The sequence below is a fragment of the Fusarium poae genome, chromosome 4, assembly GCF_019609905.1.
Source record: "Fusarium poae strain DAOMC 252244 chromosome 4, whole genome shotgun sequence".
Classification (NCBI taxonomy): Eukaryota; Fungi; Ascomycota; class Sordariomycetes; order Hypocreales; family Nectriaceae; genus Fusarium; species Fusarium poae.
In genome coordinates, this window is record NC_058402.1 from 4,024,632 (window position 1) to 4,040,864 (window position 16,233).

Genomic DNA, 16,233 nt, shown 5'->3' on the forward strand with positions numbered 1-16,233 from the left:
CACCAAGAAAGACACGGCGACGGGACCACAAACATTTGAGCTTGTTCGAAACTTGTTCATTGAATTCACGGGCGATAATCATTAAATCATGGATCGATCAAACGATGTCCGGGGCCTCGAGCGTAGAAAGGTTCGTCGGAATAATGCATTGACAATGTATTATAGTTCAATGAGTTAACTTGCGCAGGGCTGTGACTTTTGTCTTGAGAAAAAGTACAAGTGTGATACAAGGAAGCCCAAATGTTCCAACTGTGTATTTCACATGGTCTCATGTGTATGGACACCAAGCATACTCTCCGTTCGAGAAGTATCAAGTGATAGGTGAGCGAAGATCAGTAGAAAGTGTTTCATAGATCTGACAACGATAGGGTCACTGGCATTGAACGTCGCCTCAAGGCTCTTGAAGAGCAAATACGACGAACCACACCGGTCGACCCCATCGCCGCTGGTAGCACTCAACTTATCAAGGTAGAACCCTATGAAGAAGTTATAACTTCCAATCGAGCAGATCCCTTCACTCTACCGCCCTACGAACAAGTGAAGGCTTATGTTGACGACTACTTTGGCATATTCAACACAGGCATGCCATTGTTTGACGAGTTCGAATTCAAACTGATGGTCGAGAGGTGGTACAATATGCCTGAAGAACGCACACACGATAACTGGGCCGCTATCAATGTTGTTATTGCATTAGCTATCCGATATACCTTTTGGGAAAGGACCCAAGACTATTGCAAAGGAACGGAATTCTCCTGCATTGCAAATGTCCAGTCGGCCGTATCTAAGTTCGTTTGTCAAAAGCCGCTCTTCCTAAATCTCCGGACCACCCTCGGTTTGATTCTGGTTCTCATGGCTGGCCCAGTCCCCCGATCCGCCAGTCACTTGATGGGTTTGGCTGTGAAGATGGTTCATGGAATGACGCTCCATATTCCATTGCCGCACAGTTTTCCTTCCGTAGAGCGTCACAACAGGGAACGACTCTTCTGGATCGCCTATATTATTGATCGTGATTTATCTCTGATCGCATCCGAGCCGTATCTTCTCCAAGACCATGATATAGGCTACGATCTTAAAGAAATGACTTGCAGCCTGGGTGGAGGAAACGTCCAAACGTACTTGAATTTGGAAAGAGAAATACTCCAGCCAAGAGCAGAGCTAGCCAAGATTCAGGGCAAATTGTACGACCTAGTGAACTCTGTTAGGGCCTCGAAATTTTCTTATAGCCAGAAAGTAGCGGCGCAAGAGCGTCTTTACCGAACGCTTGACGAGTGGCACAAAGGCTTGGAAGAGCCTGATTTTAAGCCTGACCTACTAGGCGAGATACCAGTCGGGATTGAGAGGAAATCTTGTCAGCTGCATGAAACCTTGTTGCATCTTGCGTACTATCGCTGTCTTTACTCTGTTGCGTGTCTCAGTGTTCGCAATGTGCGTTGGCTACAGCAACTGAAAGAATTCAGTGACAAGTTCATTCATGGGAAGGATACACGCATCTTGACTTCGGCCTCGCCATTACTGCCATTAAACTGGCGGCATTTGGCAGACTCCGCTCGATGGTGCAACGAACTTGTGCTGAATCAAACAACAATATACAATCCAGCCTTGAGATGGTAATCCACTTCTGAAATCGAGATTCACTTTCAATAAAGCTAATGATCCCTAGGATTTCCGCTCCTGTAAGCGAGTCTACTGCGACTATCCTGGCGGCTCATCTCATCGCCCTCCCGGAACGCGACTTAGACGAAACTCTTCCCTGCAGCGGCGAGCCTGAGTATCAGGAGATCGAAAATGATGAATCTAGGATGGAGGACGCCCGAAGTCATTACCGTCAGTCGTTATATGGGGCTGAAGACTGTGAGGTTTTGGCAAATCTCGGTTCGTGCGAAGAACTCGTTTCAGAAGCTGAGAGGTCGATGGAGAGATTTTTCGATATCGCACCGATAGAGTTTTGGGACGCGAGGAACGGTGGGTTTACTAAAGGGATTGATGAGGAAGTATATTTGAGATCGTAATCTGGCCACTTCATTCATCAAAAGATACTTTTCTCATGTCAATCGATTTATTATTTTCACCTTTCATAGAAAGGAAGGGTCACGTGATTAGAAAACTCGAACTGTCTCGTGAGCAAAGTCAAACCACAATCTAATAGTAACCTCACTTAACAGAACCATTCAACGACAATAATGGAAGTTGATCAGTTACAGCGCTTAGAAGAATGGAAGAACTACCGATCACACCTTCAGGTATATTCATGCAACAAGACTTCATCACACCTGAGCATGAACAACAGCTTGCGCATATCTTTGAGAATGAACTAGAATGGCCAACTCGTCCAGGACGACTGTCACTACACTATGGCTATACTTTCAGCTACAAGACGTTCGGAATCGATGAGGAAACACCTTTTAAGCCCTTTCCAGATTGGCTAGTGCCTCTACTACCAACCACTGAAGGCCGTCCACCTGATCAAGTCTGTCTTCAACAGTATGCTCCGGGCACTGGAATACCACCTCATGTCGACACCCATGGCCCGTTCGATCAGCTTTACTCTTTATCTCTTGGCTCGCCACTGATGATGCAGTTTGCCAATAAAGAGACAGGAGAGAAGATCGAGGTGGACTTATTACCACGGAGTATGATGCAGATGAGTGGCGACTCACGATTACACTGGACCCATGGCATCAAATCCCGCAAGACAGATACTCTGCCTGATGGTACTGTTAGACTACGACAGCTTCGGTGGAGTCTTACATATCGATGGCTTCGACCTGGTGCAGAATGCGAGTGCGGCAACGAGAAACTCTGCGACACGGCACAGCGACGAAATGGAGTCGAGAGAGAATACCGATGGAAGCAGTACGAAGAAGACGCAAAGAAAACTGAAACGAAAGAGGCTGTGTAGTTCATCATACATTCATGAGCTAGATAGCAATAAATATACATTATCAAAAGGCCGTAGCATCATATGATCTACCGGCAAAATTAAGAAACGAAGATCCATCCTGTATCAGCAGCATATCCTATCAAGGCTTCTCGGAGAACCAAGTCTCAAGGTCTACAGCCCAGTCAACAACGCCACCAAAGTTGAGTCCTTGAGCCCATTGGGTACGCTTCTGCTTGGTCGTGGGACCCATGTACGCAACCCAATCAGTCATACCCTTGCCCTGTGTTCCGTACGTCATGATATCAGAGTCAGAGTCCTTATCATACCAGGTCTTTGCAGTGACACCAGCCTTGCCCTGCTTGGCGTCGTACGCGATGAGGCGGATTTCAGCGTCAGAGAGGTATCCGGGTTCTCCAGTGCAGACACCGGGCTCTGCTTCAGAGACGCTGAAGCTACCTGTGAACTGACATGTTACGCCAGTACATTTGGGGTCCTTCATTCGGAAGCTGCGGCCGTAGCTGGAGATTCCGACGACTACCTTGGCGGGGTCAACTCCGGCCTTTGTGATCATGGCGAGGGAGTCGAGAGTCTCGGTCTTGTTGACGTGAGAGCGGAGACAGTTGCCGTTGGGGCAGCCAGAGTTGATAGTAGGGTTACCATAGTCTATATCAAATTAGTGAAGGTCATGAGATGTGAGCATAAAAAGACTTACCCCATTGACCGTGAAGATCATATGTCATGTAGACCAGGTAATCAACAAGAGGTGCGATTTGAGTCACAGGGAAAGGCTTCAGATACCAGTACGCAGCAGGAAGAGCAACGGACATGGTCTTTCCACTCTTGCCAATCTTGGATCTCATAATCTTGAGGAACTCAACATAGTTGGTGGTATCAGTAGTAGATCCTGCGGAGCTAGCAGAACCGGGGTACTCCCAGTCAAAGTCAACACCATCGAGCTTGTGGTTGTTTAGAACAGTCATGATGTTGTATGCGAACTTGTTACGGTTGGCAGGCTTGATGGCGTCGCGGTAGAGTTGGAAGGAAGAGGCATCGGTAGAGCCAGCCCAGCCTCCGAAGGAGATGATCTTCTTCCAGCTTCCCTTGACCTCCTTGAACTTGATGAACTGCTCACGGGTGGCGGGTTCGATAAGGACGGAAAAGTCGGAGGTCAAACCGGCAAAGGCAAAGTGAATGTGCGTGTAATCAGTCTTGATCTCGGGAAGCTTGGTGACGTCCATGTTCAAGCAAGGTCGTCCGAGGTTGTAACCCTGGAAGTAGCCGACGTTGAGGAACTTGGCAGGCTTCTTGGTATTACCAACGATGTTAGTTCCACAGTTACCAATGCAGCCGGGGGTGTTGACTTGGCTAGTACCAGGCGCAGCACCCTTGGCTGTAGTGTTAGTACAGAAGTCAGAGGTGACACCGCAGAATCCATAGCCAGAGCAGCAGGCGTTGAGGGGGCAAGGGTTCATTCCAGCAAGGTCCCAACCAGTCTTGGCACTGGAAGGCTTCTTGGAACCAGGCTTTTGAGGACCACAGACGGCACCAGCGATAGCCATAGGCATAGGGTTCTTTCCCTTGCTGAGACAGATAGGTTGACCCAGCTGAAGACGGTTGCAACCATTGAAGCCCCAAGTGTTCTTGTTGACATCCTCGATAAACTTTTGTGTGATGCCAAAGTTCTGACCCAGAGAGTAGCAGCCATCACCAGACTTGATCTTGTAGATGAAGCATGTTCCGTCCTTGGTAGGCTGGGGGGTCTTGTCGGGAAGGGTACCAGCACTACAGCAAACCCACTGCTTGGGAGCGAGGGTAGAGCAGAAGTTCTTCTTGTTGTTGTATTTGTTGAAGTTGGCGGTAGAGACCTTGCACTTCTTGGCTAGAGAAGCACAGCTGTCGCCGGAAGCAACTTGGATGGCTCGGCAGTCAGCACGAGGAGCAAGGAGGTTGTCAACACCGGCGAAACGAGATTGGAGTTCGACGCTTCGGGCCTTGACAATGTTGGTGGTGAGAATGCCGAGGTTGATGGATGACTTGGTAGCTCCGGCGATACTGATACACTTGCCATTAGACCAGGTCTTGGCAGCGGCCTGGACAGACTCAAGATCGGTGACAGCGTTGGCAGCGAAGAAACCTAGAGTCTGGGCAGTTTTGTCACTGGTATCGCAGACCTGGAATGACTGGACACCCTGCTGCAGACGGGACTGGGACTGACGAAGGGTGCTTGAAGCGCTACCCTTTTGAACCTCGGCACCGACATAGAGACCAGCGATAGAAGAACCAGACTTGGCGAAGATAATGGTCGTTCCACAGTCAGCACCGTTGTCAAGATAATCAGCGAGAAGACCAGCAGCAGAAGCGACATCATTTCCAGATCGAAGAGCGCCACTTCGACCAAAGGCCGAAGAGGTTTTGACAGTAGCCTTCTCAGCGCCACAGTTGCTAGCCAGAGAAACAGAGGTTGTGGCAGCACGCGCCTCCACACGGCTTCCCAATTCGCGACGGGTGTTTGTAGAGGTAGAGGTAACACATGTGTAAAGAGTAGCAGAGTCGCTGTAGTCGTTCTCAACGTTGAAAGCAAAGAGCATGGGGAGGTCACAGCCAGCAAGCTCTTCCAAGCTGTGAAGCTGTGTCCAGTTGACGGGATCACCACCAGCTTCGCTGCATGGTCGAGGACATCCTTCGGTGAGGGGACTAGAGATGGGATCTTCGGTCTTGATTTCGCCGACGGGAGGAACGGGGTTTACATCTCCGGGGTTAGTGGAGTTATCCTGAGCAGAGACGACAGAAGAAAGGAATGTAAGAAGGAGAAAAGAAAAGAGTGACTGGTTTCGAGCCATGTTTGGCTAGCAAAGAATTCCGCAGTGGAATTCGTTTGCTTGGTAAAGAACGTGAGGGTGATGAGGGAAGAAAGAAGGGAGTGAGTGATTGAGCAGTTGAGACACAGTAAAGGATCGATGGGGTATCGTGGTTTTAACCGGCTGCGTGAGTGACAGGCAGACAAGACTAGAGAGAGCGGCGCAATCTCAGCCATTGTCGAAAGAGGCGTAGTCTGGCATGTGTCTGCCTACGTCTGTGTCTCTGTAGAGGAGTCCAATGTTGGGCTAGTCATATCGAGTTGCCCGATTGTGCTGTCACCCCTGGCTAGTCTAGTGCAGGTCCGGTTCTCTGTAAGGCTGCTGCTGACCCATGTCCGAGACCCTAGAATTGTCTCTGTTTCCCAAGGGAGAGGGATCGGTATTGCCTAGGATGTTGATAATGGCTGTACAGAGCCGCATACTGAGTTTGAGAAGTGATTGATGGTTGTTGTTTCTCAAGATGAATAGGTTCAGTAATTGACAGTATTTCTCATCCCTTTGGTTACAAATGTGATTCGGCCGACAAACAGACTTTCTTGCCCCTGCATCGCTCGTTAACTCCGGTGATTTCCTCTTTAGCGCAAGTCTTTTTCTCTCACATTTTTGAGTCTAGATCTTTACGAGTTAATCAAGGTGTTGGTGCTGTGATCCTTCGATGAGCTGTTAGTGTCTCAACCACTTTTATATGCTGCAACTAACAGGCTAATCTGTCAATCTAACCGCTAGTCTCAGGAAAAGCGGCCCTTTTGTTGCGCTTTTTCACGAGTGAAAGGGAACAGGGATCCTTTGCTTCATTCTTAGCGAGGCACGAACTAATTAGTTAACTAACCCCCTGGCCTAGGTAAGTTAGAGTGAATCCATCACAGGAACGGACGGACATGACCATCTGAGGATGCACGTGTTTTCTTCTTTCTCACATCATTTGATGTGATGGGTAATTTAAAAAATGACGCTTCTTGTCCTGACACGAAAGCCACCTTCTGGGGAATATTGACGCGTCCTGTTTAGTTTAGTTGACCGTTTTCAGCCACTGACATCAGTTGCCATATCTTGTCTTGACATGGTATCTGTAGCAATTTCATCCCATTGAATCCTTTCGGTTGAGCGGCCGATTCCTTTGCCAAGGGAGAGAGAGTTTTCATTAACCGATGACCCGTTTCTTTTGATTCGTTTCTTGAGTCATCTTTCGATATTTCAAACTACTAGACCATTTCTGGAAACTCAGCCCTTTCGAGGGTCCAACCGCGAAAAGACTTGGCGTTTATTTCGCCGGCCCGAGGCTTATTAATTCTGTTGGTTCGATGGTTGTTGGTTGTTGGTTGTAACAAGTTATAACGTAACATCGCTCGCTTCGATGAATAGGCGAGTCAAGTTGAGCAAGGTAGCAGTGACATTTTGAGGACAACTGAATCAGTCACCTAAAAAATGACATTAAAACCTTCACTGATCTCCGTCTAGGGAGGAGAACACTACGGTGATACTCTAAATAAAAGAGCTGATCGTTATTTTGTTTCTTTTGAGCTTGATTGTTAGCATGTTTGGTAAGTGGATGATCAGTGGAGCATCTGCCTTGTAAGGACCCGTCAAGATAGAGTCGGCCATGTAGTATCTGGTTTAGTGTCGTTTTGAAGCTATTCACGCTCATCTTTTAGGCAATTTCCGTGGACACCTTGGCGCTCCACAGTTGCAATGGGGCCGAGCTTACCCTAAACGACATGCATTAAATGGATATTGAAAATATGTGAGGGCAACAAATGACAGACGCTGAAACAATAGAGAGATATTTTAATTATGATAGAGAGTCTGGTTCTCAAGCCCATGATACAGTTGTATCTCAATATCATATTATAGTGGTAGTATTGTTACCTCTTCGTGGTTGACATATTGAGAATCTCGGATGTGTGATTCAAGACGTTCTGCAAAATTTACTATCTGTGATAATATCACTAAAACAACTACACCATTCAGTACTACAGATAAGATCAAATTGCTTCATATTCGTAGCATCTGTTGAAGAAATCATGATGTCATCTGTAACACTCCCTTGTCTGCATCCTCGTCAACGTCACCATGATTCACTCCAACGTAACTATATATCAAGTAGTATTTAAATACAAATGCAAACTCATAATTAATCTCTTCCAATCTAAATTCAAATACATACAATATGCAGTCCATCCTCCAGAAAACAACAGGTATCGGCCCTCAGGTCGTCAAACCCGAGAACCTCCAAGGTCGCGTCGCCATTGTAACAGGTGGCGCCTTGGGTATTGGCTATGAAGTCAGCCGTGCTCTTGCCCACGCCGGCTGTAAAGTCATCATGGTGAACCGCAAAGAAGAACAGGGCACGAGCGCTATTGAAGCAGTCAAGAACGAGAAACATGACGCCGACATTGAATGGAAAGAATGCGACATGGGTAACCTTGCTCAGATCAAGCAAGTCTTTGGCGGTTTCCGCGAGTCTCTTGACAGACTTGACTTTCTAGTGCTGTCCGCCGGTATTAATACCAATCAATTTGGTCTAGACTCTGATGGAATCGAGAGACACTTTGGTGTCAATTTTCTTGGACATTTCTATGTCTGCAACCAGCTGTGGCCTCTGTTGAGAAAGACGAGCAAGATGGACAACACGCCACCTCCAAGAGTTGTCTTTGAGGCCAGCGAGATGCATCGTCTTGCGCAACTGTCGAATGTACAATTCAGGACAAAGGAAGAGATCAACGACCCGGATCTGGACTCGACTGCGCGATATAACCGAACCAAGCTGGCTATGATCTTGTTTGCAAAATACGGACTGGCTGGTAAGGTCATTGCCGAAAACAAGGACAAGATTTATGCTCTCTCCGTCCATCCCGGAGCAGTAAGTCCCTCTTGTACCGTTGCCAAAAACTCAATACTGATTTCACAAAGGTCAACACTGCGATGCAGCAGCAGTGGAAAGATGCGTACCCAGGCCTTACAGGAAAGCTTCTTTCTTGGGCCATGCTGGCTATTGGTCGCGACGTCGAGCAGGGTTCTTACAGTGCGCTCTGGGCCTTGACGTCGTCTAGAATTGAAGAGGAGGACTTGAATGGATACTATTTTGTTGATCCTGACAAGGAAGGCCAGGAGACAAGTCAAGCTTCCAACCCTGAGTTGGCGAGTAATCTTTGGGATCTCAGCACGAGCTTCATCAAGGAAAAGCTTGGGGATGATGCCCTGATTGATTGGAACAGTTCATAGATACTTTATCACAGATGGAAACGATGATATGTGCAAACGATAATAGTTAAACGTATAAAAAGATAAAATGATTATTAGTATATTCGTTTATTGCTATACTTTTTATTAGGTAATTTTTAAGGTATAAGTCTTAAAGTATATATTTAAAATTAATTTATAAAAAAATATAATTTTTAAATTTAAATATTAATATAAATCTAATCTAAAGATATATATTATAACTTATAAAGTTTGTCACAGCTCGAAGTCAGACCAACCTACCCTAGAGCCACAAGTGGATCAGATCACGTGGCGATAGCGTTATCGCCGTAACCTTAGTTAGACCGCCAGTCAGATCCTGAACGTAGCTCCTTGAGCTACGTCTTGTTAATAGAGCCTGACCTGCCTGCAGTGCCTATCCGTAGCAATAGAACCTATTACGCCCGAAGCGTTCCCTGTCCACCCGTACCGCCGGACTCAGCCCGTGACACTACGTAGCTCCTAACCGTTGGACACCGAACGCGATGTCTGCCCGCCCGCTCCCGCCCTTCCTGCCGGACAGCGTCGAGTCATTCCGTGACCATGCCCCGGAACACCTAGACGATTGGTTCGAATACTTCCGGAACGTTTATACCTACGCCGAGAACGCCCAGAACCGTATATCCCAGCTGGAGAATGAGACCCAGAACATGAAGGATAAACATCAAGGACTCGAACAATCCCTGCAACAAATCACCACTGAGCGTAACTTTGCCCGAGCCCAGCTCGAGTACACTGAGCAACAACACGAGAAGGCCCTAAAGAGGAAGGACGACGACATCTTCGAGGCCCGCCTCGCCGAACGTCGCGCCCTCGATGCCACCCGACCTACCGTACCTACTATCCGTGAACCCCCCGAGACTAGCGCTCCCGCTGAGCTTCGTGTAGCGACTCCTATGGGAACGACTCCTCCGCCTTCTTCCCGATCTACCGAATCAACCAGTCTTACCGAACGATTACCCGACCCTGACAAGTTTGAGGGCGAACGGAGCGACCTACGCCGTTTCGTCTCCCAGATACACTCAAAACTAAAAGCTAACCACGACCGATTCCCGACACGCCTCGCCCGAATGTCCTATGTAACTGGCCGTCTTAAGGGACGCGCCTATGCACAAGTCCTACCGCACATTAAAGCTGGTGAATGCCAACTCCCCGACTACCAGGATATTATCGATCTACTAGAACGCGCTTTTGGAGACCCGAACCGGATCAATAATGCCCGCGCCGAATTATTCCGCCTTCGCCAGACTCACAAGGATTTCAGCACCTTCTTCGCCGAGTTCCAACGCCTCGCGCTGGAAGGAGAAATGTCAGAAGAGGCCCTCCCTACCCTGTTGGAACAAGCTGTCTCCCGAGAACTACGCGGAATGCTTATACACAACCCACCGCCTAGCTATAAATATCACGACCTAGCCACCTTCCTACAAGAATTGGAAAACCGACGACGCCGCTTCGCAGCGGAGCCACAGCCTGCGTCACGAAAGACGAATATGCCGCTGAAGGAGTACCCCCAGACACTCCGAAAGAAGTCCCCATCGCCTCGTAGAGGGAGAAGCCCCCCCGAAAACCGCCAACCAGCCGGAGAACCTATGGACCTCAGCAATCAGCGCCGCTATAACCGCCCTAACCAACGACGGGAGAACAACCAGTGCTTCCGTTGCGGTTCAGCCAACCACTACCTCCGCGACTGTCCCGAACCTGACACACGTCCAACCAGGCTCCGTCAAGCCACCTTCGCTTATAGCCCCAACCGCACCAGCCAGCCCCCGTCTCCACACTCGCCTACATCCAGCCGCGCCAGTTCCCGCCGATCTAGACACTCCCGAGGACGCCAGGAAAACGGGGTGAGCCTGTCTTAAGTCGGCGCCAGGCTCCCCTCCCCGCACCTACTGTACCGAAGATTAAACTGTCCGCCGCCTCCGTTCATGGAATCCCGATTGAGAACGAGAACAACCAACGTTCGAACCTGATGATACTGCCTGCCAGCCTCAATGTGGCCGGAAGAGAACCAATTCCGTCTTACGCTATGACCGATAGCGGAGCGGAAGGAAAAGGGTTTATCGACGAGAGCTGGGCTAAGTCCCAGAACCTGAAGTTTAGACCCCTGAAGAGAACCTTCGAGATTGAAGTGTTCGACGGGCGACCTGCCGAGAGCGGGAAGGTCGCCTACTACGTCCGCGCCGGACTCCGCATTGCCGATCACGAGCAGAAGAGCATGATCTTCTACGTGACCCAGCTAGCCAGCTACCCTATTGTCCTGGGAATGCCTTGGCTAAAGCAACACGACCCGCAGGTGGGCTTCGCGGCCCACACGTTCACATTTAACAGCCCGTACTGCCAGAAATTCTGCAACACCCCAACCAAGCCTACAAGGATTAAGGCTTTACAGACCGTCCCGAAGAAGTTCATGCGCCAGATGAAAGGGAGTATCCCACCAGCCTTGGAGGGAAAGGATATCCTCCCGGTTTCCCTGCGAACCGCCCGAATATACAGCCAGAAGGACCGTTACCGCCTCTTCACCGTCACCCTGAAGCAACTGGACTACCTGCTTAAGCCTGAGCCAGAGGCATTCGTGCTGCCGGAAGAACTTCGAGAGTTCCAGGACGTTTTCTCGCCTAAGGAGGCAGAGAAGCTACCACCGCACCGATCTGGAGACCACCACATCGAGCTAACCCCAGGAGGAAAACTGCCGTTTGGACCCTTGTATGGAATGTCCCGGAACGAACTGACAGCCCTACGAGAGTGGCTAGACGAGAATCTGCGTAAAGGATTCATCCGCCCAAGCTCGTCGCCTGTAGCCTCCCCGGTACTATTCGTCAAGAAACCCGGCGGTGGTCTACGCTTCTGCGTGGACTACCGAGCCCTGAATAATATTACGGTTAAGGACCGCTACCCGCTCCCCCCTGATCAAAGAATCCCTGAATAACCTGTCTGGTATGAAATACTTCTCCCGTATTGACATCGTATCGGCCTTCAATAATCTGCGTATCAAGGAAGGCCAGGAGTACCTGACAGCATTCCGCACCCGATTCGGATTATATGAGTCACTGGTTATGCCCTTCGGCCTAACAGGAGCCCCCGCGACCTTCCAGCGGTACATTAATGATGCGCTGAGGGAATACCTGGATATATTCTGCACTGCGTACCTGGACGATATCCTGATCTATAGCCGGACCCGAGAAGAACATGTCGAGCAATTAAAGATGGTGCTTGAAAAACTGAGAGCTGCCGGGTTATTCGCAAACCCAGCCAAATGCGAATTCATGGTTACGGAAACCAAGTTCCTAGGCCTTATCGTGGGACGAGACGGCATCCGAATGGACCCTGCAAAGATCGAAACTGTTAAGAACTGGCAAACCCCGACCTGCCTGACAGATGTACAAGCTTTCACAGGATTTGCGAACTTCTACAGGAGGTTCATCCGTGACTTCTCTAAGCTTACAGCCCCGTTGAACCACCTGACAAAGAAAGACGTACCGTTCGTCTGGGACGAAACCTGCGAAAAGGCTTTCCGAGACTTGAAGGGAGCCTTCACATCAGCACCGATCTTACGCCCCTTCGATTGGACGAAGGACGTAATCCTGGAGACAGACGCCTCTGACTATGTATCCGCCGGTGTGCTGTCGCAATACGACGATGACGGAAGGCTGCACCCGGTAGCCTTCTTCTCCAAGAAGCATACGTCCACGGAATGCAACTACGAGATCTACGATAAGGAACTCATGGCCATTATTCGCTGCTTCGAAGAATGGAGACCCGAACTGGAGGGGGCACCCTCACCGATAAAAGTGATCACGGATCACAAGAACCTGGAGTACTTTACGACGACGAAGTTACTTAACCGACGACAAGCCCGCTGGTCTGAGTTCCTGTCCCGATTTAATTTCCAGATCACATATCGACCTGGGAAACAGGGAGTTAAACCCGATGCCCTGACCAGGAGGTCAGAAGACCTCCCTAAAGAGGGGGATGAGCGCTTAGCGCACCAAAGCCAGGTGGTACTAAAGAAAGAGAACTGGCAACTTCCGCCGCTACGAGTCCAGAGAGCCCGCATCCGCCACCCACTACAACAGAACCAACCCGCACCAACACCCGAGGAGCCGTCACTCTCAATAGAGCTACCAGAAGAGATCGACCGCTTGCTGAACGAAGGATACCAGACCGATGAAGACCTGCAGTCGATACTACAAGCCCTCAGGACCGACGCACCGCGACACCCGAAGATTACGCTTGCAGAGTGCAAGATCGTCCAGGAACGACTGTTGTACCGGGACCGCATCTATATCCCGAGCCACGACGCCCTCAAGACCGCCCTGCTGAAAGCCTGCCACGAACACCCTATAGCAGGACACCCAGGTCGTGCCCGCACTTATGACCTGCTTTCCCGGGATTACTACTGGCCCGGAATGTTGGCCTACATCGAACAATGGGTTAAGAACTGCCATACGTGTCGAAGAGCCAACCCAGCCCGAGAAGCGAAGCAAGGTGTGCTGAAACCCTTGCCTATCCCCGAACGAGCCTGGCAACATGTGTCAATGGATTTTATCACACATCTGCCGCCCAGCGAAGGAAATGACGCCATCCTGATTATAGCCTGCCGCCTGACCAAGATGAGACATATCATCGCATGCAAAGGAACCTGCGATGCCGAAGACGCAGCCCATTACTACCTGAAGGAAGTGTGGAAGCTACATGGGCTCCCACAGACTATAGTATCGGACCGGGGACCCCAGTTCGTAGCGGAGTTCTGGCAGAAGCTCACCAAACAACTGTCGATCAGCTCGCTACTATCCACCGCTTACCACCCTGAGACCGACGGACAGACTGAACGCCTGAACGCTGTGTTGGAACAGTACCTGCGAGCCTACGTGTCATACCTACAGGACGACTGGAACCGATGGCTCCCCCTGGCCGAGTTCGCAGCGAACTCCCTGAAATCCGAAACCACCGGCGTATCTCCGTTCTTTGCAAACTATGGATTCCACCCGCGAATGGGCTTTGAACCCACGATTACAGTCAGAGGAACCCCAGCCACTAGAGACGCAGAACAGTTCGCAAAGACGATGAACGACATCCTAGAGCACCTGAGATCAGAAAGCATTGCCGCACAAGCCCGTTACGAAGCCCAAGCGAACCGACACAGACGACCTGCCCGACGATACCAAGTAGGGGGACTCAGTGTGGCTAGACGCCAGGAATATCAAGACCCTTAGGCCACAGAAGAAACTAGACTGGAAGAACATCGGCCCGTTGAAGATCGGCAAGGTCATCTCCCCGTACGCCTATCGACTGGAACTGCCCGCCAGCATGAAGATACACCCCGTGTTTCACACGAGCCTGCTAAAGCCAGCTGCCACCAATCCGCTGCCCGGTCAGAACGTAGACCCGCCACCGCCAGTAGAAGCCGAAGGAGTGGAAGAGTGGGAGGTTGAAGACATTGTGGATTCCCGATGGGACAGACGAGGCCGAGGAGGCCGCCCCAGGCTGAAGTATACTGTGAAATGGGCCGGATATGCAGACCCAACAGAAGTCCCTGCTGCTTACGTGGAGAATGCTGCAGAGATCGTGGCGAACTTCCACAGGAGATACCCTGACAAGCCCGGACCACAGTAGCCCGTCTCGGCAGAGCTCGATGCTAAAGAGGGGGGCACTGTCACAGCTCGAAGTCAGACCAACCTACCCTAGAGCCACAAGTGGATCAGATCACGTGGCGATAGCGTTATCGCCGTAACCTTAGTTAGACCGCCAGTCAGATCCTGAACGTAGCTCCTTGAGCTACGTCTTGTTAATAGAGCCTGACCTGCCTGCAGTGCCTATCCGTAGCAATAGAACCTATTACGCCCGAAGCGTTCCCTGTCCACCCGTACCGCCGGACTCAGCCCGTGACAAAGTTAAAATTATAATAATTACTATAAAAGCTTTTATTCTTTTTAAAAGTTAATTATTAAATATTTCTTTATTAATATTAATATTAATAAAATTATTATATAAAATAATAAACTTTAAAGTCTTTATTAATCTTAATTATATATTAAATTAAAAAATTATTTATAAAAACTTAGCTTTTATAATTAATTTTATTTTTAAATAAAAAAATTAATTAAAAAAGTTTAATACTTTTTATAATCTTTAATATATTACTTTTATTAATACCTAGGGTTAAAATATTATTAATATATATAACTATTAAATTATTATTCTTATTTTTTTTAATTATAAAGCCTTTAATTATATAATTAATTATTAAATTAATAAATTAAAATTTAAATCTTTATTATATAAAGAGAAAAAGGCCTTAAAGGCTTTCTATAAAACTTAAAAAAAGTATAATTTTAATATATTAAAAGGTATAATACTTTAAATAAAGTTACTTTTTAATCTTTAAAATAATCTTTAAAATAATCTTTAATAAAAAAAATAAATTATTAATAATTTATAAGGTATTTAATAAAAATAATATTATTTTATAAAAAGTTTATTAAATTAGAATTTATTATATTAAGAATTCTATAAAATTAAAAAAAGAAGGTTCTAAGGAAAAAAAGAAAAAGCTTATAATTAACGCTATAGCTTTTAATACGATAAAATTCAACACAATGGTTCATTGCTATAGTACAGAGATGTCTATCATTTTTTATGCCTGAGCGTTTGTATCGGCAACAGACTGCACATCAGCAGCAGTCGAACCCTTTCCAGGTGGTCCACCCTTTGCTCGAGCCTGGTTTCAGGTTAGGAATTGATTTTGTTATTAATCGTTCAGGTTAGACTTGCCTCAGCCCTTTGCACCTCAGCGGCATCCTCCTTGGTCACCTCTGTAGGATCCTTCCTCACAACGTCGCCGGCCTTTTCCAAAAAGTTTTTTTGCCTATCGTGCATACTTTGAGCAGTTGCAGCAGTACCACCCTTGATAGGACCACCTCCTGTCAAGCTGGACTCTTCTGAAGCGATGGCTGCGGCCTCAGTTTGGGTGATGGGACGGCCGTCAACGGCCTGGGCTTTGATATCGTCCTTGGTGGGAAGGTTTGACATTTTGTGGATTGGAATATCAGATGTATGGAGTGAGAGCTTGAATAATTGATTATGGGTAGAGTTTAAGATGAATAGTTAATTCTTCTTGAGAACTGTTGTCGTTTTATCAATGTGGAAATACTTATGATATCATACCATGGCATCGTCAGAGCTCCATAAAAGAGCACAAGCATTTTGTCAGGATCATCGTAACCATGACCTCATAGGATCTGAATAGAAATGTTA

At 48.1% G+C, this 16,233-nt stretch overlaps 4 protein-coding genes across 4 annotated transcripts; 2 read left to right on the forward strand and 2 right to left on the reverse strand.

Annotated features, from left to right (window-relative positions):
* Positions 1-88: 88 nt before the first annotated feature.
* On the forward strand, positions 89-2,899 carry FPOAC1_011363 (uncharacterized protein; the record flags this gene model as incomplete). Its single annotated transcript, XM_044855742.1, has 5 exons — positions 89-130; positions 188-321; positions 369-1,607; positions 1,661-1,872; positions 2,202-2,899. The coding sequence occupies 5 exons, from the start codon at positions 89-91 to the stop codon at positions 2,897-2,899; spliced, it is 2,325 nt and encodes a 774-aa protein (XP_044703055.1).
* Positions 2,900-3,020: 121 nt separating this feature from the next.
* FPOAC1_011364 (uncharacterized protein) lies at positions 3,021-5,721 on the reverse strand (the record flags this gene model as incomplete). Its single annotated transcript, XM_044855743.1, has 2 exons — positions 3,021-3,544; positions 3,594-5,721. 2 exons carry the CDS (start codon positions 5,719-5,721, stop codon positions 3,021-3,023), a joined length of 2,652 nt encoding a protein of 883 aa, XP_044703056.1.
* A 2,185-nt stretch (positions 5,722-7,906) lies between these two features.
* FPOAC1_011365 (uncharacterized protein) lies at positions 7,907-8,961 on the forward strand (the record flags this gene model as incomplete). The annotated part of the gene is made up of 2 exons (XM_044855744.1): positions 7,907-8,599; positions 8,650-8,961. 2 exons carry the CDS (start codon positions 7,907-7,909, stop codon positions 8,959-8,961), a joined length of 1,005 nt encoding a protein of 334 aa, XP_044703057.1.
* Positions 8,962-15,613: 6,652 nt separating this feature from the next.
* FPOAC1_011366 (uncharacterized protein) lies at positions 15,614-16,008 on the reverse strand (the record flags this gene model as incomplete). The annotated part of the gene is made up of 2 exons (XM_044855745.1): positions 15,614-15,697; positions 15,766-16,008. 2 exons carry the CDS (start codon positions 16,006-16,008, stop codon positions 15,614-15,616), a joined length of 327 nt encoding a protein of 108 aa, XP_044703058.1.
* Positions 16,009-16,233: the final 225 nt, after the last annotated feature.